The 22,139-nt window shown below is 34.1% G+C and overlaps 1 protein-coding gene across 1 annotated transcript; it reads left to right on the top strand.

The window, feature by feature from the left end:
- The first annotated feature begins 6,203 nt into the window (after positions 1-6,203).
- On the top strand, positions 6,204-11,724 carry LOC104903257 (cytochrome P450 CYP736A12). The gene is made up of 2 exons (XM_010691269.4): positions 6,204-7,048; positions 10,912-11,724. The coding sequence occupies exons 1-2, from the start codon at positions 6,329-6,331 to the stop codon at positions 11,722-11,724; spliced, it is 1,533 nt and encodes a 510-aa protein (XP_010689571.3). The 5' UTR covers positions 6,204-6,328.
- The last annotated feature ends 10,415 nt before the right edge of the window (positions 11,725-22,139 follow it).

The following is a 22,139-nucleotide window of genomic DNA, read 5'->3' as shown; positions in this document are numbered from 1 at the left end:
TTTATATGAATAGAAGTTTGAAGCGCTTCACCATGGAGGAATTACATGAAGTTCGGGATAAGTTGGCAACCTACCTTTGTGACGATTGCTTATGAACATTTTGGGAGGATTTTGCGATATTATTTTCCTAATATATGTACACTTTATTAATTCTATGTACACTTTATACATTATTTCAAAATTTTTTAAAGTTATTTATAATTTTTTTATATTGCATTTCGATTATTATTTTTTGGAAGGGAGGTGTTTGGCGGGGGGAGGGGGCTGCCACGGTGGGTGTTGGGTTGGGCTAGAAAGTGGGCAGAGGGTGTGGGAGGTGGGGCAAAGGGGTGTGGGAGGTGAGCACAGGGTGGGGAGGTGGGCAGAGGGTGGGCAGGTAGTCTATGGGTGGGTGGGTTATGGGTGGTCTGTGGGTGGGCAGGTGGGTGGGCAAGGGTGTGGGGAGGTGGGCAGGTGGGTGGACAGGGGGTGGGGTTGTGGGTGTGGGGTTGTGGGGGAGGGGGGCAAGTGGGTGTGGGATTGGGGTGCTGAGGGTAGCAGGGGATGGTGGGTATTGTTTTTTTTAAAAAAAAAATGTTTAAAAGAGCTGCGATTTGGACATAAACTGCATCCCTTCTATATTGGAAGAGATGCAGTTTATGAACAAACGTAGCCCTTTTGATAATGAAGGGTTGCGATTTTTTTATTAAAACACAGCCCTTCTAAAAGTGAAGGGTTGCGATTTTTCTCCTTAAATCGCTGCCCTTCAAGTACTGAAGGGCTACGATTTGTCTAAAAACCGCAACCCTTCCTGAAGAAGAGTTACGATCAAAAACCGCAGTCCATCCTGATATGCCATGTTCATGTGGCATTTTTCAGTACTTAATTGGCTATTTTAGTGTGGACTTGAACATGTTTTGGTATGACTTTGAACTCTTTCTCAACAATTGGTATTTGGGTTCTTTAATTTCTTTTATGTTGGTGAGAGGTCCAATTGGAACAATTTGCTATTAAGAAAATGCCAAGTCACAAACTCAAGTGTGCAAGTAAATAAGTCATCAAAGTGCATTTAAGTGGCAAGGAAACAAAGATGGGAGTGAGTGTTAATCAAATGATGAAGCATGCAAGGAAAGAAGAGGGAAGCTGCAGTACGGGCAGCCTTTGCGGTCGCGGACCTAATGACCGCGGTCGCGACAGAATTCGGAGAAAAAACAAAGGAATTCGCTGTGAGCTACTCCGCGACTTCACCGCGGTCGCGGACCTCCTCCGCGGTCGCGATGCTATTCTCCGCGGTCGCAGACCCCTGTAATGAGGAAACGACTTTTCGTTTCTCCTGTTTTGCAGATTAAAACATTAGTTCGTCTTTTGTATTGTTGTTCAGTTTTTTTCATCTGTTTTTAGAGAGAGAACAATTAAAAGAAAAGTGATAGTTTTTATTTTAGATTATGACTTATGAGGAACTAATTTCCTAAATTGGTTAATCAATTGGAGCAACCTCTTCATCCATTTTGTGAGTTCAATCTTTACCTTTTTTTGCTTGAATGTTTGATGATTCTTCATAATCTTCATGCTAGATTGTTTTGTACTTTGAGTTAATCTGATCATTTAACTTGTGGTTTCTTTACAATCTTTGCTATCTAGATAATTGTCTGCTTTGAGATTATCTAGAATTGTAGTTTTGTGCTCAATTATCACATGCTTTTGGATAGTTGTGCATAAGAGGAATCATCTCATAAACTTGTGTTTGACCGCTTGTGTGAATGCAAGTTTATCCTATTGATATCTCCTTGGTTATTATTTAATTGTTTAATTGAATCTAGAACGCTTGGACTAGGTTGTTAAACCGTTAAGGATTGGATTAGAGCGCTCGCTTAATCTTACCACTAAGTTAGAGGAGATTGAATCTGTTGATTCGCAATAGGTCATTCAAGTAATATAGGAATTGAGTTGTTCTATGATCAAAGTTTGAATTGGTTGTTAAGATTGATTGCCAAGTATTTGTCTATTATTTGATTACCGTTTGCTTAGTCCTTCTTAGTTATACTTTTGAGTGAAAACCCCCCCATTGTTACCACAACACACGTTTAACCTTACCAAACCCTCATTCTCCGTGGATTCGAACCTTACTTCCTTATACTACGTTTGTGTAGGGTAGTATTGATTTATTTGCGCGTTAGCCGATACGACTTAGGCCTCGCCACTTCCTTTTTGCTAAATGGATGCTGGCCAAAAATGCAACCCATAGCTTGTGTATTTTTCCACTAGTGATTGATGCGGTTTTGCTAGGAACCGCAACAATATATCAGCCTATGTTGCAGTCAAAAACCTCAGCAATAGGTTAATTACCTATTGCTGCCCCTTAATTGTTGTGCGGCCAAAACCGCCGCAATCGCCATTAAATGACCGCAACAATAAGCATTTATTCTACTAGTGCACATAGGAGGCCTTTGCGTAGAGTAACATTCCTCAAATTTCTCGGTAGTGCTGTTCATTGTTGCTTGGATTTTTTTCTTGATCGGATTTACTATTTTTCGTGAAATCTACCTATAATACCAATTGTTATTTCACGAGGAAAAACTTCTTGGGCCCAACAAGATGAAACAACCTCGGCCACTAGGGATTTTAAACACAATGATTTAACTAATTAGGCCAAACAATTTTGTTGCAACCTTATTCTACTAACGGGTCACACCTTTAGTTCCTAAACTCCAGTTCCTGAACAACTATTCTCTTAACAGTTGTTCCTCTCAAATTCACTTGAAGTTTTCTCATTTTAACTCGCTTCACTCGAAGCTTTCTCTCTTACATGACTTCACTCAAAACTCCCTTACCCCAAAACTAAAATACAATGATCAATAAACTTAGTTGAATTAGAGTAACAAGGCAAAGAAAAAATGCTTTTTATGAAAGAATGAAGACACCGACACTTTACTTAGTTAAACTCACTAAATCACTTGGCCAGACGCAAATTAAAACATAATTAGACATTAGTATTTATAGCAGTCATTAATTAGAATGTGGTATTAAAACATGAGTTAGTGGTAAAAATATTTTCTCATGATGTTCCTCACTTAGAGGAACATGTTCCGTTGACACCCACAATCTCCATGATCTCTGTTAACCATGTACAATAGAAATTTTACTGATTTCTTAAATTTGGCTACCACCTTTAGTATGCACAAATTATTAAAAAAAGGCGTTCTAATTTTTACATCATTAAAGTTAGACAAACATAAGCCTGCATTCTCCTAACAAGTCTGTTTTAGCTCAGTCTAATCCAACACTATCCTTAGGCATCTTAGACCATGGCCAACCTATACATCCCCTCTCTTCTCCTTCCTTTGTTTCCCTTTGAATCTCGAACTACAACCGACAATTTTGTAAAATAACTTGGCATGCTTCCAAATGGATTAAAATAATCACTAAATAGATTAATTGAGGCACTAAATGGGTTAAAAATGTGATTATTTAATGAACTAAACTGGTTACTAAATAAATTAAACTAAATTGGTGCTTAAAATAGATTAAATTAGTTACTATTTTTAGAAAGGTGGCATGTTGTCTACTTAATATTGAGTTTGTGCCGTGTCTAATTTTAAATTAAAATTAATCGGTCTATTACAAGACCAACCAAAAGAAAAACAATGTAATGAATAATGATTCTCAATACAAATAGATCTATTTAGCTGAATGAAACAAGATTCTATTTACCTTAATATCCGCTTAAAAACGGAATCAGAATATGAAATAGAGGGAGTATTTTTTTTTTTTTTTTTTGGAAGTTTCATCCTCAATTTAATTCTCCGGGCATCATGTCTGATCAAGGTATGGTCTGTTAGTCTCTTTATAAAACAAATGTTTCAGATTTTACTTTCAGAAAAAGAAAAAAAAAGACTCAGAATTCGTTTTTGAATGCCAAAAAGTTTATCTGATAAGGATTGAATATGAAAAACTACACTATAATACTAACCACTAAGCAAGCCCCGTCAAAACTATAACTGCTAAACAAGCCGCGACAGATTGCAACTGTTTTGTTTGTTTGTTTGTTTTTTTTTTTTTTTTTTTTTTTACGTGGACATTATGCTAACTTGACTTGGTTGATTAGAGAAAATATCCATTCAATGAGATAACATCTCGTTTACCCTAGTTGGCTACTTGCCTACTTGGCTAGTTGGCTACTTGACACTTGACAATAATTTCTCTAGTACATGTCATTAAAAGAAGAACTTGACATTAGACTTCTATAATGGCAATAAAAATAGTACTTGACTGGCGATTATAGTAACCGTTCACGCGTTAACCACTCTCATAACTCAAAAGTATTACGATTTCTATAATATATATGTACCTGACTTTATAGTAAGTAGCTAAATTCAATATTTACACAAATATATTAAAAAGTGTTTTAAATAAGCAACGACGCATCGTAACACTCTTCTTTAGTGCATTTCAACAAGCATTTTACATATAATTAATAAAATTAAAAAATTGTTATGTATAGATTAAATCTTGTGATTTCAAGCTTATATGCTATAATTATAACCAATAAACCAAATTATACTTAATATTATTATTTCAAAGTAAAATATTAATAAATAAAAACTATAATTACTCAAGGCATAGTCAGGAGATAATTAAAAACTAGTTATTGTTTCATTTAAAGGGTTTTAGAAGAGCAAAAAACCGAAGTGGATAACTCCAGGTACGCAAAAAATAAATTTGGATATCACCTAATAAGGTGGCTAGCTAATTTGTAAAGGGACATGCCTTAAGATACTTTAAACTAGTTTTTGGACCCAGGATATGCACTGGATAATGACATTTGTAATATACTAATAATATTTACTTTAAAATGATAACACTAAATATTACTTGATTCGGTGGTTAATACTTTAATATATATATATATATATATATATATATATATATATATATATATATATATTATATATATATATTATTATAATATATTATAATATATTATATATATATATATATATGAGCTTGAAATTATGGGATCAAATCATATACTCCCTCCGTTCCTAAAGATCTTCCCTATTTCTGTTTAAGTGCGTTTTCAAAAGATCTTCCCTCTTTTACTTTATTCCTTATTTGGAATTTTTTTTCCTTTTTACCCTCTCATGTCCCTATCATATGCTCCAACATTACATTATTAATTCAATTTTACTCCCTTTCTCTCTCCTACTTTAATTTCTTTATATTTGTTTATTTATCTTAACCCATTTCTCTCTCTTACTTTACCCACCCCACACAAATGAATTCTCCTTGGTGTCTGGAGGAACAGTAACAAGGAAGATCTTTAGAAAACGGAGGGAGTACAATGTATTTTCTCATATTTTCCTTATTTGAGAACACTTTTTAATATATTAGTATAAATTTAATATTTTGGCCCAAAATTTTGATACCATTTATACGTGCCATTTTTGTTATTGGTCATATATTATTATTACTGTAACTCATCATTTAGCATTGTTTGATTTAAAAACCAGAGAATAATCAACTACATAGAAAAATGGCACATAGCTATATACGTATTCTGTTTTTAATTATTTGGTCCATTTCTTTAGGAACACATGTTGATACACAAATTTAAACTTTAATATATCTAATTATCACTAAGAAAAAGTTAGAAAATTTGTTATTTTAAAAATATACATTAAGATGAATCTAATAAGATGCCATATTATTTTATTTTTCGTGAAGTAGAAATCACAAGAGGTCGCCAAAATCATGTATGTGAATATTACTAAAGTCAAAATGAGTGAATATAGTCTTCATATCTTATTGGTAAAAACAAAAATCTTGAGATTTTCGGCAGACCTTCCATTTTCTTTTTTCTTTCTCATCCGAAACAACAAATATGAATAAATTTTTTCATAAATTCTTAACCTTCATTACCTAAATGTTTTACTTTCATAAAATATAAAACTTCGCCAATTAGTAATAATTGTCATCTAATAAAAAGTGGAGGAAATAATATAAGAATTATATTTGTAAATAGCCCAGTTCACACTTTCTGCAATGTAATAAATCCAAATTTTATATCCCATAAATTTTGTACCACTTGTTTGTCACTCTAATATATTGATTGTTATTATTATTATGACTCACTATTCATTAATTTAAAATTTAAAATACATAACAATTAATTTATATGTAAAAGAAGGGGCACACAAATGATACACAATTTTTGAAACAAAAGATTTGGATTCCTTCGTTCTAGACTTGATTATAAATACCTTGCTCCAGTCGCACAATTCATTTCAGAACACACATATGCTACTCAGCTATATACTACAAACACACTAACCCTCTTAGGATAACAAAAATGCTCTCCCTTAGCATTCCAATTCTAGTACTCCTCCTTGGCCTATTATTGGCTTCGTGGAGATCAATAAAGCAATTACTTGAACAACAAATTTCATCCTCAAAATCACTGAATAAAATAGATACTCCAAAGTTACCTCCTAGCCCACCAAAATTGCCCATCATAGGACACCTTCACTTAGTAGGAAGCCTCCCTCATCGTAGCTTCCAAGAGTTAGCCAAAAAATATGGACCCATTATGCACTTAAAGCTCGGCTCCATGCCCGTCAATGTGATCTCATCCCCTCAAATGGCGGAGCGCCTTCTTAGGAACCATGACGTTCTTTGTGCGAAGAGACCCATGTCCCAGGTTTCTCATGACCTTTCATATGGTTCTAAGGGAATTATTTTCACTCCATATAGTTCATACTGGAAAAATGTGAGGAAATTATGTGTCATGGAGCTTTTAAGTGCTTCGAAAATAAGGTCGTTCGCATGGTTGAGAGAGGAGGAATTGAGTAAACTAACGAGTTCCTTGAAGGATGCTTCGGCGGCAAATCAAGCCGTAGATATTGGCGCTAGCGTTGGTGGTGTTCTAGAGGAGTTGATATATCGAATGTTGTATGGAGCTCCCAAAAACGATGATTTGGCTCTTAGAGCTGTTGTTCTTGAGGCTTTGAGACTATCAGGAACATTGAATATTGCTGACTACTTGCCTTTTCTTGCACCTTTTGATCCTCAGGTTAGTTCCATGCATTGTCTCTATTAAATACCACTTCATGCAACAGATATTTTTCTAGATCAAAGGTGTCGGCTATTAATTGAGAAACTAGTTTTTAAACTCGGCTATGTCCTGAGTAAGTATATCTTGTAAATATGTTAGCATCATGTATCACTTGGTTTATTGGTTAAAATTTTAGTATATATGATTGTGATCACATACGTGATTGAAACTTATACAATGCATTTTCTATGGTTTGTTGTATGTTGATTACATAAAGTGAAACACTCTAAAAAAAAGTACCACGTGACATCGTTCATTGTCTAAGAACACCTTTTAATATATTAGTGTAGATTAAGAGTTAGATTTTAATCTGACTCTTATTACTGTAAATTTTTAAACAAAAACAAATGTTATAAAATTGTGTACTCCAATTAAATACGAGTTTATTATGGTCACCTACAATATAATTGAATTAACTAGTATTTTGGCCTAGGTGATATCTCATGTCAATTACAATAAACAAATATGTTATTATTCATTAATTTTATAATTCAATTGTTAGTTTTCGTATGTCTTATCTAGTGAAAAATTGTAAAATTAGCTAAAAAAGGTCGGTTTAAGTTTAAAAAAAATAGCTAAAAGGGCATTGGGATAACAAAATATGTCATCAATAGTCTATTGTCAGTACCACAATAAGAGTTTTAGAGATCTAAATACTTGTTTAAGTTTTTTAGTTATATTTTATTATTATAAGACTTTATCATTCTTTTCATTTAGCTAATAGATATATTATTGTATTAATGGTTAAATTCTCACTTCTTATTTCAAAGGTCACGTATTCCATACCTTGCCGTTACATAATATATATATATATATATATATATATATATATATATATATATATATATATATATATATATATATATATATATATATATATATATATATATATATATATATATATATTAATTGAGGGGTTCCCATGAACATAAAACATTTGAATTATAAGTTTGAGGAGAGTGACACGTGACATGTGACATATAGACTTTCTAAGGAATACCATATAATATATTTGTAGCGATTACCTAATTTTTTCTACTTGCAACATTTTTCATTTTGGAAAGTTGCATACTTGTGACATTGACATGTTTCATAATATATTTTTACTTTCTCTCTCCTAGCACATGAAATTAACAAATTTCCTCATTAATGTGGGTAATTATCCTTAAAAGTGGGTAATTGTCACAAAAATTAACAAAGTTCCTCATTAATGTGGTGCTATAAAATAAACAATATTACAAGGTTATTTGATAGAGTGAATTATTATTTTTTATTACCATATATGAATAACAAAAATAGATGATTATCAATGAAAATTTCCTTTTTTTTTTTTAACTAAGCGATAAAATTTTCTTGCTTTTGAAACTAGGCGAAGATACAACCTAATGTTTTTAGGAGTGTAGGCTAGCCTTCTATATAAAGGACCCCCAAACTCTATAAATATAAACTAGAAGAAGTTTTTATTTTAGTTATTGTATTAATTTTATTTTTTATGCGAAATTCTACATGATGTCCTCTTAATTTGTAATTTTTTATTTGATGGTAACGCAAAAAAGATTTACATCAAACTACCTCCAACTTTATGTAAATACCTTACATTAAGCTAACTCATCACTACCATATATAGCCACAACCACAACCACAACCCTACCACTAGTACCACAAACACCCAACACCATCCCAATTCCCAACCACCCAAAAAAGCCCCTTTTGTTATCTTTTCTCCACCACCAGTCTTTCTCTCTCCTCTATTGCCCTTCTCTAGCCTTGTTTTGGGTTCGCATTTTTGGGATCTCTTATTTGAGTACCTTTGTAAATTCAAGGACGAATCTGTTCAAGGCAGGACTGGGCCTGACCTCTGAAAGATTTTCGTGAAAAATTACAAGTTTGATATCTTATCTAGCCCATTAATATAAAGCCCAAAATAATATAAAACACCACATGACAGCTAATCTGAAAAGGAAAATGTGATAGGGGCCAATGGGGACAACATCTTGGTGGACTTGTGATAGATGCTGACAGCTTGATGCATAGTCCTTCTATTATAATCATGTGATTCACGTCATTGCTATTGAATTTCTTTATTTTTATTATTGATTTTCTTTTTTTTTTATGGAAGTTATTTTTTTATATCATTAATTAGTTGCTATTTCTATCAGTATCTAGATTTTTTAACACATGTTTTATTTTTATATTATATAAATTTTAAGCTTTTGACTTTTTTAATCTGTCTTATTGCAAAATTGAACATTATTTAAAAATTAAATAAGTATTATATACTCCGTCACCCATGTCTAATTATGGGATGATGTCTTTATATCTGTAATTTTTAGATTTACCATATCGGATACTCGGATTCATACCCAGATACGAGACTTGTATTTGTATCCCTGTAACATAGATATTAACTAAAGGTCCAGAATAGTTAATTGGCCCCAATAGTAACACTATCAAGATCCGCCACTGTCAGTAATCGATAGCACAATATACTTGAAGTATGTTAGCTTTTGTCTTTTATCTTAAATATTAAGTTATTTTGTTTAATCATAAACTGTTTACATTCTTGTTTAAAGAAACATCAAGTAGATAATTATTCCTGTTTGCTTGAGGAAAAAAAGTGTAATCAACAAAATTGCATCAATATATGCAGTGCACTATTTTTGAGCAAATTGCAACACCCCCAACTAGACTGCGTCATGTCTGCTATGTGATTGTTGCATGCTTACCTTTTGCTGGCTGCAGGACACTCATGTTGAGTGTACTCGTTCTAGAATTTTTCTTTCTAGTATGTTCATCGGTATTTAAAGCGGACCAAACAGCAAACAGAGCGAATAACCATACGAATTACGGATCACACCAATTGTGGATTGGGATTTAGAGAGAGAAAGGAGATGAGGGAGGAGGGAGAAAGAGTTAGGTTTAGTTAGTTAGCCACCCATATTAATGAAATAAGGTGATCACTAGGTAAAATTTATCAAAGTTGAAAGTCATTTCGTATAACATTTTTCATACCATGCTACCATATAGAGAAATTGAAAGTTGGAAGCAATCATGTAATTTTTTTTTTATTTACATCACATATGTATAGATCTTATCAATTAGACATTGCTATCTGAGTACCAAGAGTTGTTCTTATAGTAGATAAGGCTAATTTTTTATAGGGTTCATACAATAGCCAAGAGTTGTGTAGTGAGCTTGGATCAAGTGTACTTTCCCAATTTTCCTATAATAGTCTAGGGTTCAATTCTTACCCTAAACATTTGCTTGAATTTAAGGAATTAAGAGAATGTTTGATTTATTATTGACCTGTAGGTGGGGATCCTATGCGAGATAACCAATAAGATTTCTTCTTATTTATTTTTAAGAAAAAAACCATGAATTGTGTGGGTACTAGGACATATTTTTCTAGGCCACTTGTGTAATTCCTCTCTTTCACTCAATAAAGAAAAAGAAAAACAGATATATCCATACCCTTTCACCTTAAAGTTGTAATCTCATTGGTTGGTCCATGATCACCACTTACTTTTCCTTTTCATTCTATATTTTGTATTCTTACCAAAGTTATAGGTTTCATTTATACCACTTAATTCAAAACTTACCTTTTCATAACGACCCTCACCAGACTTAATAACAAAAGTTTCAGAATCTCAAAAATCAATCTCTATAGTTTTCGATTTAGTCTAAATAATAAATCCTATGAATTTGTATATTAAAACCAATATTACATTAATTTTCTTTATATCTCAATAGGTGATAGATTGAAACATATTTTCTTTTTTAAATATCACATGATTAAGAATTTAAGATATATTTCATCACAGGGTCTCAAAAGGCGCATAAAAAAACTTATGAAGACTGTGGACGATGTATTAGAGAAGATTATCAACAACCATGAAGATGAAGCACGGAAGGAACACCGAACTCATAGAGATTTGGTTGATGTAATGTTATCGTTAATGACGAACAACAACAATAGCTCACCATCATATGGGATTGAGAGGGATGGTATAAAAGCCATTTTGATAGACCTAGTTGTTCCGGCAATTGATAGTGCTACAAACATAGTAAAGTGGGCACTTGCATCTCTTTTGAAGCATCCAGAGAAAATGAGGAAATTACAAGAGGAGATAGAAGATGTTGTAGGAAAAAGGGAGGAGAAAGATTTGCCAAAGTTTAAATACATAGACTTAGTTATCAAAGAAATTTTTAGGCTCTACCCAATCATCTTTGCTCCACATGAAGCCATGCAAGATATTACATTTGATGGGTATTATGTTCCAAAAGGCTCACAAATTTTCTTAAATTCATGGGCAATTGGTAGAGACCCAAATATATGGTCAGATAACTGTGAAGAATTTCATCCAGAAAGATTTTTGAATAACGATATTGATATAATTAGCGGCCAAGATTTCCGCCTTGCCCCCCTTGGATTTGGCCGGAGAAGGTGTCCTGGTACACAACTTGGACTACTAAATGTTAAGCTATTATTGTCGCAATTGGTGCATTGCTTTGATTGGAACATGCCTGATAATAGCTCTTCCAACGATTTAGTCATGCAAGAGAAGTTTGGGCTTGTTATGTCCATGGCTAATAACTTGATACTTATTCCTAAATACCGCCTTAATATTGCCTAAACGTTCGTTTGATATTTTTCTATTTACGTTGGAAGTTCTAATACAGAATCAAACGATACGTGTAATGCATTGTCAAATAAACATTCGTGTAATGTAGTGTCAAAAAAGAACAGGAGTAATACAATGTAAAATATGTAATTCCTATAATATGTAATTATAAAATTAGTATTTTTGGTCTAGCAATGCCTCAGGTCAGTTACAATTATCAAATATATTATTATTCATAAATTTCATAATTGACTTTATTAACTTTTCGTACTTTTTCAATAATGTTATTACTTTGATTTTATAGTTACATATAATTATAAGGTTTTATTATGTTTTACTTTGAAACATTAAACATTATGATTGTGAATGATTGGTGGTTAAACTCGCACATTTCATTTCAAAGGTCATGGGTTTGATTCCTAGTAGCTACACATTGTTAATATTTTTAATGAGCTAATAAACATGAAGCATATACGTTGGAGAATTAAAATAAAATCGAAATGATGCATGGTTTATTTCAATATTACTTTCCTTTTTTTTCAGTAATCTGTATATTATCTTACTCCCTGAACTTCTAAATAGATACTACTGATTTTTACATTATTTACAATCTCTACATCAATCATATTTTTCTGCCTATGTGGAAAAACACCCATTAGGAATTTAGCACACAAGATGTTACAATATGTTATTGAATTTGACTCAACGTATATTTTCAATATAATATTTCAATTTTTATAATTTTGAGTAATTACTACCTTCATTTAATTTTATGAAATTCTATTCATTTACAATATATAAACATTTTAAAACAAATTGGAGATAGGGTTTTTGGTTGGTGCGTATGAGAGGGATGAGTGAGGAGTGAGCGAGGCGCCCAACTTAGGTTATATTTAGGCTTTCGTTTTTTTTTTGGGTTAGACATATTGTTGCGGTTTCTAATAAGAACCACAGCAATATATTAAAATAATATTAAAAAATTAATATTTTGATATATTGTTGCGTTTCTTGTTAGAAACCGCAACGATATGTCTGGTCAAAAATTTTTTATAAAATATCCATTGAAACCATATTGCTGCGGTTTCTGTCGAGAACAGCAACAATATGGTTATTTTATATTTTATCTTATCTTTTAACTTGATATATTGCTGCCTATGAGTAAAACCGCAGCAATAAGCATTTATTCTACTAGTGCCTTAATTTCTACCCAATATGTTCGCCTAGAAATTAAGTTGATTCTTGTTGGGGATTATAAAAGAGTTCAAAATTCGATTTAAGAACATTTAAATTCAACATAATCCAAGTATTAATTTGATCAATATCTATCCTAAGGTCTCAAAACACCAAGATCAATGCATAAACTTCTTTAGAACATCACAATCACATTAACAAAACATTTAAACCTAATCCATACTTTCACCCTAACCTTTGATAAGAGACTACTCACTAATCATGAATTCTAAATAATTAAATATAAAATCTATGACTAATCTAGGGCTAAACATGATTAAGCGATAATTAATCTAATAGAAATAACAATTATGAGACTATTAGAATGGAGAACTAATAATATGGAAGAACAAGAACAACCATGAAAAGATGGAATAAAAACTGAAACTTTGAAATTAAATTGAATAAAAAGTACTCTCGAAGTTGTAGGAATCACAAACTATGATCTAGAAAACTCAAGTCATTGACAAAACTATTGTGTTTTATCTCTCTGATATGAACCCAAACAATACTCTCTATAATCTAGAATAATAAAGCATGAGTTAAACTAAACAAAACTCGTTCTTTTAGATGCCTCGAAATTCGATTTCTTTTGCGGATACGGAAGGTGAGGGCGCGCCAAAAGGAGGTGCGGGCGCGCCAAGAGCAGGTGTGGGCACGCCAAGAGGAGGTGCGGGTGCACCACAAGCAGGTTCGAGCGCACCAATTCTCCGGCCTGAAAACTAAATCAGTCGTCAAATGGTGTAGGCGCACCATTCTGAGGGTGGAGGGACACCTTATGGCTGGTGCGGGCGCACCATGCCCTGCTGGTATTTTCTCTTCTCAATGTCCTAATGGTGCGGGCGTACCACTTAGGCATGTAGGTGCACCTAACTGTTCGGGCCCCTAAAGCTTGGTGCGGGCGCACATCAACCTCCGCTTGGGCTCTTCAGCTCATCCCTTAAGCCACATCTCCCGATTCTTGGCTTCGAAAAGGGTCATACCTGCAATCAAAGCACGGGAAAACAAGGTGAAAACATATGTACTAGAAATGCAGTCAAAATTGACCGAAAATCTGGCCAATCAATGATCAAGTGAAGGAAGTAGAGAGGGAAATAAGGAGAAAAGAAAATAAATAGGATCAAATCAAACCAAAAGGAGATCATAAAGTGCGTTAGAAACGCACTTATCAATGATCAAATCCGAACTTAGGAAAAGTCATTCCCTGCTCACCATGTACTTCAACTCCTGATTGTCCAACTTCAGACGTGCACCAGTTTAGAGTTTATTTCTATCTAAGTTTCAACTTCAACTCCTGATTTACCAATTATTACTTGTTATGAGACACAAGCAACACAAATTATATATAATCAATATCCACAACTTTATTTATTTTATCTTACAATTAAATAAGTGATCATACAACTTACAACCCAAGATTAATTCCTTCTTTAATCCAATTCTTCTTATTTGTTGAACCTAGCTTAAAGCTAACTTACCTTTCGAAGGTATAAAATATTAACGTATCAAATAAGGTCAACAATCCTCATAGACTAGTTAAAATAATAATATAAAAGAACACATGATTTAATCATGATTCAAACCAATAAATATATTAATTCCCCCATGTGAATTAATAAATAAAGTTTCCAACCAACATGCTTGCATCAATCTTCCATAAAAACATGATATAAATCTCATAATTAAATCTCATACTTAACATGTTCACACATATGAATATAACATGTAAAATCCAACATGATAACAATCATATATGAACTCACAAAGTTCCTATACATGATACCACACAACTTTCCTTCCTAAAATCATGATACTACATCAAACAACACATAGGTATGTATGTACCTTGTATAAACAAATTAACAGGTCACTTTAACAACTTTAGAAGTCGCCTACAGTGAAATCTCCGCCTAGAACAACCAATAAAACTTATAATCAGTACTCCAAATAAATTCCAGCAACTTTAAAATACTTTAAATCTCCTTTAAAATATTTAAAAGTTGTTATCATAAAAACTTCAATTAATATACTCCCTAGCATAGTACCACTATACTAGTCATTAAAATCAAATAAAACTCCATTAATAACAACCTTTCTAGAATTCCAACAACATGAAGTATAATTTATTAAAACTCCCTTTAAATATACTTAAACATGCTTAAATTCATAAGTTTAATCAATTTCATAGTTTATAACATACCACTATAATTTTCCAATCTTTAATATGCACCCTAATAATCCATGCTTTGATAATTAAAAATCCAATTTAAAGATAATAATCAAATCTGAATTATCATTCTTTCAACCCATAATTTATATAATTATAGATTCATCATCAAAACAGTAAATTAAAGCTTCTATACATAATTAGTACTAAAGAAATCATAAAAACATAATCTTTAATCAAAACTCAAGGAAGAAGAAAAGTAATCAAACCAACACAAGAAGGAAGAATAAGAAAAGGGGCGCCGACCGAAGGATAGCAGCAGCAGCGGTAGCACGATGGTCGATGGTGGTGATGGTGTGAAGTGGGGGTATTTCTTGTTGAGGAAGAAAGTGTTTCTTGAAAGAAAGGAAAAGAAGAGAGAGAGGAAAAAACGTGAAGAGGGAGAAGGAAGCTAGGAGGGTCGGTTTTCTTGTGATGGAGGAGAGAGAAAGTTTTTGTTATCGGATTTGAACCGATGACTTACGCCTTACCATGGCGTTACTCTACCATTGAGTTAAAAGGGCCCTTTGTGCGTAAAATATTTGGGTTTAAAGTATCTATAGGTATGTTTTCCTTTTGGGCTTCGGAAAAGGCAATTGAATTTTAAGTAGAGTTGAATGATGAATAGGGTTGATGAATAAAACTCATAACATCTAGTCCAATTAGTATTTGGGTTCCTCAAGCCCATTTAAATTCCTTTTTCAAATCCAAATAGTATTTTAAATATTTTTCAAAGCATCTCTTAACAAAATATTTTAACTTCCTTAAATCTTTAAAATAATTCATTTGACTTTCAAAATAGTCAACCATTTAAATAAATAAATTGTTTTAAACTAAATTATATTTAAATATAAATATATATATACTAAAATATATTTATAAAATCCATAAATTTACGGAGTATTACATCCATACTATATATCTCCCTTAAAATAAAATAAACCAACACTCTCTCTGCTCACCAAAAATGGTAAAAAAAAAATTCAAGTAGACCCGGTTTTACACTCTATCTCTAATTATACGTGTATCTACAATAATGAGTAAGATTTCATAAGGCGAAGGAAATATATTATAAAACATATTGTTAATCAAAATTACGCATTAGCAACAATGCAAGTCACAATGGAGCATTTATTCTTGACTTATACGTGTCATCTTATATTTCACATAAATGTTTGATGTCAATATGTGCATGAGATTGTTATCCTTGATATTTTTGTAAAAGTCCTACTGGTCATATATTCTACACTTTAGTGAATATTCTGCAATCACAAATTCTTATATGTGGCCGGCCACACCTATATTATATAAGCCCACGCGGAGTTTCGTTAATATTTTCACACTTTCACTCAGCATATCCTCATCAACTCTCTCATTCACCATAAAAAAGCCAGCGGATGGTCAACAATCTCTTGCAACATAATTTCACTCAATCTTTTTCATTCAACACATTTCAGTATCTCTTCTTCTTCATCTTCAATCTCTTCCAAAGCTTCAAGAATGATGATGTCATAGAACTCTGTTGGTGACGCACCTCGTATTGTCAACGATGCTCCTCCTGTTGATCTACGAAGCTCAACGAACCTTCTTCTCTGACTGGAAATCCTCGATAGTTGTATAAGCCTATGTGTTTCTTCCGTCGGCAACGCCGTACACCCTTGAAAAACTCCTTTATTGAAAATTAAGTTCAATTTTAGAGAATGAAACCATCTACCTAACAATTGCGATAAAAATGAAGCTCTTCCAAAGGATAACAATGTCGGAGATTGAATTAAACAAAATGAGAGCTGGAGTGGTGCTGCGGAGAGAGTGACTGGTGGAAGTAGAGGTGTCCCTTGGGTTGATGGTTGTATTTTGTGGTGTTGGTGCACTCTAAGAAAAGACGATATAAACGAACGCTTAACACCGTCGCTGAAACACTTAAAACAATCAATGTATTCATCAACGACGGTCAACAATCGTTGAATGACAATCGTTGCGTCGATTGTCGCTGATTTAGGAATCAACCATCGTTAGGTCGTTGGCAACAATATCAACGATAACTTTCTTAATTATCAACGACCGTTTTAAATATAGACGTTGAGAATTTGTCACCTACTGTTTAGATCTGTCGCTGAAATTAGGGGAGCTTATTGAGCGAGCCAAGCTCGAATAGTACTGGGCTCGGCTCGAGCTCATTTAAATTTTCATGGGCTCGGCTCGGCTCGTGAGCCCACCGAGCTTGGGGGAGCCGAGCTCGGCTTGAGCTCGTGATTAGAATTTGCGGCTCGAGCTCGGGTCGTGAGCTCGTTTAGGCTCGACCAATGAGCTCGGCTCGGCTCGGCTCGAAGTAGGTGAGCTTGTTCACTCAAGCATCATATGCTTTTATAACTTGATTTCCCTCTTAGCATTGCTAAGATTTCGATGTGGGACTTCATGGTTTGTTAAAGAAAAACAAACTCACTATCCCCATGATTTATAACTTGGTTTCCCTCTTAGTATTGCTAAGATTTCAACGTGGGACTCTATGTTTTGTTTAAGATAAACAAACTCATTCTACATATGCTTATATAACTTGGAATCCCTCTTAGCATTGCTAAAATTTCAATGTGGGACTCCATGTTTTGTTAAAGAAAAAAAAAACTCATCATACCCTTGTTTTGTTTATATTTGCTTTTATACCTTGGAATCCCTCCTAGCATTGTTAAAATTTTAATGTGGAACTCCTTGTTTTGCTAAAGAAAAAATTATCAAATATTTTAAGTATTAAATAATGAAATATCTAAAAATATACTTCATTCCCTCTATTAAGAAAATAAAGTATAGTTTTTGTTTTCCAACCAAGGAGATAGAAAATTAAACTTTAAGTTAAAGTAAGGAGTAGTAGCTATTTATAAAGAAAATAAGGTTGATCCTTGTTTTCTTAATCAATGTGGGACTTTAGTGCCTAGTGGAGTAGAGGTGAAGTTGGATCACAAATTAAAATATATAATTTGAAATCTAAATTAAAATATAAATTTGTATTAAATTTTTTTAATGTAAAATATTTTTTAATATAATTTTTTTTAGTATAAAATAATAATCGAGCTGTTCACGAGCTTTACGAGCTTAGCTTTGCCTAGCTCGGCTCGGCTCGTTTAAGTCTCGAGCTGAGCCTGAGTTCGAGCCAAGCTTCAACGAGCCGAGCTTTGTATGAGCCGAGCCCGAGCTGCTCGCGAGCTTGTCAGGCTCATTATCACCCCTAGCTGCAATAACAACAATTTCTAACAATCGTTGTATCAACGATGGTTTAATATAGCCGTTGTATCAACGATAGTTTAAAACAGACGTTCATTCAATAATGTTACAAATCATTCGCTATTATTTATAAGCAGTCTTGCCTACTACATTCGTAGCAGCATTACTTTCTCTTACAACGACTGTTTAGCCATCGTTTCACTTTTTTTTTAAAATTACCTTATTAGATTATGATGTTCCAATTTATAATAAAACCAGTACACGCACGACTGCACCTAAATATACTACACTAAACCTGTTCCTCCATTGCATTCAATATTTTCAACTCAAAAAATATGCAATTTTAATATATATTACAATATGCTTAAATACTTATATAATTACATGAGATAGATTAAAATTATGTACACAAAATAGATCCCGGTGTCGGGAAATAAAGTAATAGTCGGGTTCTACAAAAATATACATCGACAAATCTAGGAACTTATAAGCTGGATGCCGATAAATATGACACTAAATGTCTATAGTTAGACAAACTACCTAATTAAGGAGTGTAAGATACAACAAAAGAAGGTTGTCATTCGACAATGGTTGCGAAAGCAAAAAAAGACTATGGTGGATGGTGATGGTTTCCATATGGTGACAAATCAGGCTACTAAGGCTCAAGCTATAAAGCAACTAGTTATAGTAGAGAACTCTTTTGCAGTCTTGGAGGATAACATGGAGGAGAATGAGATAATGGAGGTGTAGAACACACAAAACGAGGGAGAACATGGTGGGGTGGGGGGGGGGGAGCCCCCGACCATGGATGGATAATATTGTGAGTTGGAATATAACGGGACTAAACAACATGAGAAAGCAAGGTGAAGTGAGGGATTTTCTGATAACTCACAACATTAAGTTGATTAGTTTCCTTGAAAGAAAGATAAAAGCTTCATCTCTTGGAGGCTTTTTTCTTAATATTTACCCTAGGTAGTATATTACTTCAAATAGTCAGTGGCATGGCAATGACATGATTGTGTTCGGGTGGCATCCTAGTGCTTTCCATGTGAATGTGTTAATGTGTACAAGTCAAATTATTCATACAAAAATTGAGGCTATAAATGGTGGAAAGAAATTCAAATGCACTTTCACCTATGTCTTAAATGAGAGAAATGGAAGGGAAGAGATGTGGAGGGACTAAGGAGCCTTGCAATCAATGATGAACCCTGGATCATCCTTGGTGATGTTAATGCTCTCATGAGCATAGATGACAGACTTGGTCAACTAGTGAGAACTAGAGAGACATTAGACATAAGGCTTGTATGGTTAATCATTGTAATATGATGGAGGTGAAGATTTGTGGGCAGTTTTTCACATGGAACAACAAGTAGGAAGGAAGAGATGGGGTGTTTTGTAAGCTGGACAAGGTTCTTGGGAATGATAGTTGGATCAGTGAATGGCCACATACTGAAGTAACTATTCAATCTAAGGGAAAATTTGACCATTGCCCTATGGTGATCAGATCATTTGTGAATGAATAAAAAAAAGAAACCATTTAGATTCTTTAATATGTGGTGTAAGGTTGAACAGTTTCATGACTGTCAGTCAATTGTTTGCAACATCCCATTCATGGCATCAAGATGTATAAGATAGTGTGAAAATTAAAATGTTGAAGAAATAGCTTAAATGTTTAAATGCTTCCTATTTTGGTGATGTCTCTGAGCAGAATGTGGCCAAATACAATAAAATGATTGTAGCACAGCATGCTTTGCATAGCAATTCGGAAGATCTGATGCTTAGAACTCAGGAAAAGGAACCTAGGGAGGAGTATTTCCTGGCTCATAGGAACTTTACTCAATTTCTGAGTCAAAAAGAAAAAATCAGGTGGCTTAATGAAGGTGATGATAATACAAAATTGTTTCGTCAAAGTGTGAAGCTCAGGAGGCCGGATACATAATAGAATCAACACAATTAGAAAAGAGAATGATACATGGGCAAACAATTCAATTGAAGTGGCAAATGCCTTCCTTGATTTCTATCATGGACTGTTAGGTACTGAAGGAATGGTGAGAAAGGTGGAGACTGCAATTATAGCTAAAGGGCATATCCTTGGTGATTCTCAACAACAGGCCTTGTCCCTTTTTTTAGTGTAGATGAAATACAAGATGCCATTTTCTCTATACCTGATGACAAGTCTCCAGGGTTAATTAGACGACTATTCATGTTTTTTTAAGCAAACTTGGGACATAGTTGGCAGGGATGTGGTAGATGAAGTGCATGATTTTTTTAGAAGTGGCAAGATGCTCAAAGAAATCAATGTGATAGCTATAACATTGATTCGAAAGACTAATTGTTATGCTTCAGTGGGTGACTTTAGACCCATATCATGTTGTTCAATTTTATACAAAACCATATCAAAGCTGATATGTTCTAGGCTGAGTGGGGTGCTTCCTGGTGTTGTCTCATATCCTTTAAATTTATTACATGGTTTAGATTAATTAGCTACTAGTGAGTGACCTATCCTAATGTATGGGGTGCAGCCCTACTAACTGTGTTATTTTTTTTTTCGATATTTACTATGCATGCGCGCCCTATAGTCCTTATTCCCACTTTCCCTCTTTCAATTCTTTCACCACATTGTGCAAAAAACCGAGTGCACCACCACCACCTTGCGAGCCCTAATTCGACACACCACCACCACCCACATTGCTCCACCACTTTGCGCGACACCACTACCACCACGATCACAACATTTCTTCTCCACCACTGCCGCCCATCACAATTTCTTCTCCACCATCACCTTGCACGCCATTTCTTCCATTTCTTCTCCACCACATTGTGGGTCCGCCACCACCTTGCGCGCCACCCACATTGCGCGACCCTTCTCTTCTTTCTCTTCTTTTCTTTCTTCTTCTCTTCTCTTCTCTTCTCCACCATACCACTACCCTTCTCTTTCTTCTCTTCTCATTTCTTCTCCACCATTTGAGTGGTTAATTAGGTATGAATTAATTTTGTTTTTAAGTTACTTTTGTTTTTCTTAATTGAATTAAATGATTAATGTGCAATGTGGGTTTTGTCAATTGTAGGAAGAAGAGGCTAAGGAAGGCAAATAAAGTCCCAAATAGCTCTTTTCTCTTCATTTGCTCATCGTTGGTGTTAAGAGGTAACTAATAGCACTAGTAGAAAAACGACGATTTGCGTCCCCTGATTTGCGTCGCACTGAAACGGAAATGACGCAAAAGGGTCATTTGCGTCGCACGCGAAGAATAGTGCGACACACATCATGTGTAAATGAGCACCAGTATGAGCTATATGCGTCGCATATATCATATGTGCGTTGCAAAAGCCCAATGTGCGTCGGACCTTCAGGCACATACGATGCAAATCGTCTTCGAGGATCTGCGTCGCATGTTAGTTTAGCGCGTCGCAAAAGCCCAATTTGCGTTGGACTTCGTGACCCGTCCGACGCAGATCCGCGACCCACAAATTTAGGTTTAACCGTATCACCCCATGTACCAATTTGAAAGGAAAGGAAGGTATACCTAAAAACTAAAACTCTAACTCTCTCTCCGCCGCTTTCTTTCACTCTTTCTCAAGTCTCACCCTCAAACCCTAAGTCATCTCCCTCTCGCGTCTCTCTCACCTCTCTTCCTCTCCTTCCCTCTCTAACGCCTCCACAATCCATCTCCTTTACTCGCTTCAAACTTCTTCTGTAAAGGAATAATAAGTCTCCGGCGATGTTTTCGATATTTTCGAGAATCGGCGCGCACAACCTCTCTCTCTCCGACGGAGG

This window comes from Beta vulgaris, chromosome 9, assembly GCF_026745355.1.
Source record: "Beta vulgaris subsp. vulgaris cultivar EL10 chromosome 9, EL10.2, whole genome shotgun sequence".
Lineage (NCBI taxonomy): Eukaryota > Viridiplantae > Streptophyta > Magnoliopsida > Caryophyllales > Amaranthaceae > Beta > Beta vulgaris.
Note: the sequence above shows the minus strand (reverse complement) of the source record. Positions and strands in the feature narration are given on the sequence as shown.

Coding starts and splice junctions, on each gene's coding strand:
- LOC104903257 (XM_010691269.4), top strand. CDS start 6,329: ATGCTCTCCCTTAGCATTCCAATTCTAGTACTCCTCCTTGGCCTATTA. Junction 7,049..10,911: donor TTGCACCTTTTGATCCTCAG/GTTAGTTCCATG, acceptor ATTTCATCACAG/GGTCTCAAAAGGCGCATAAA.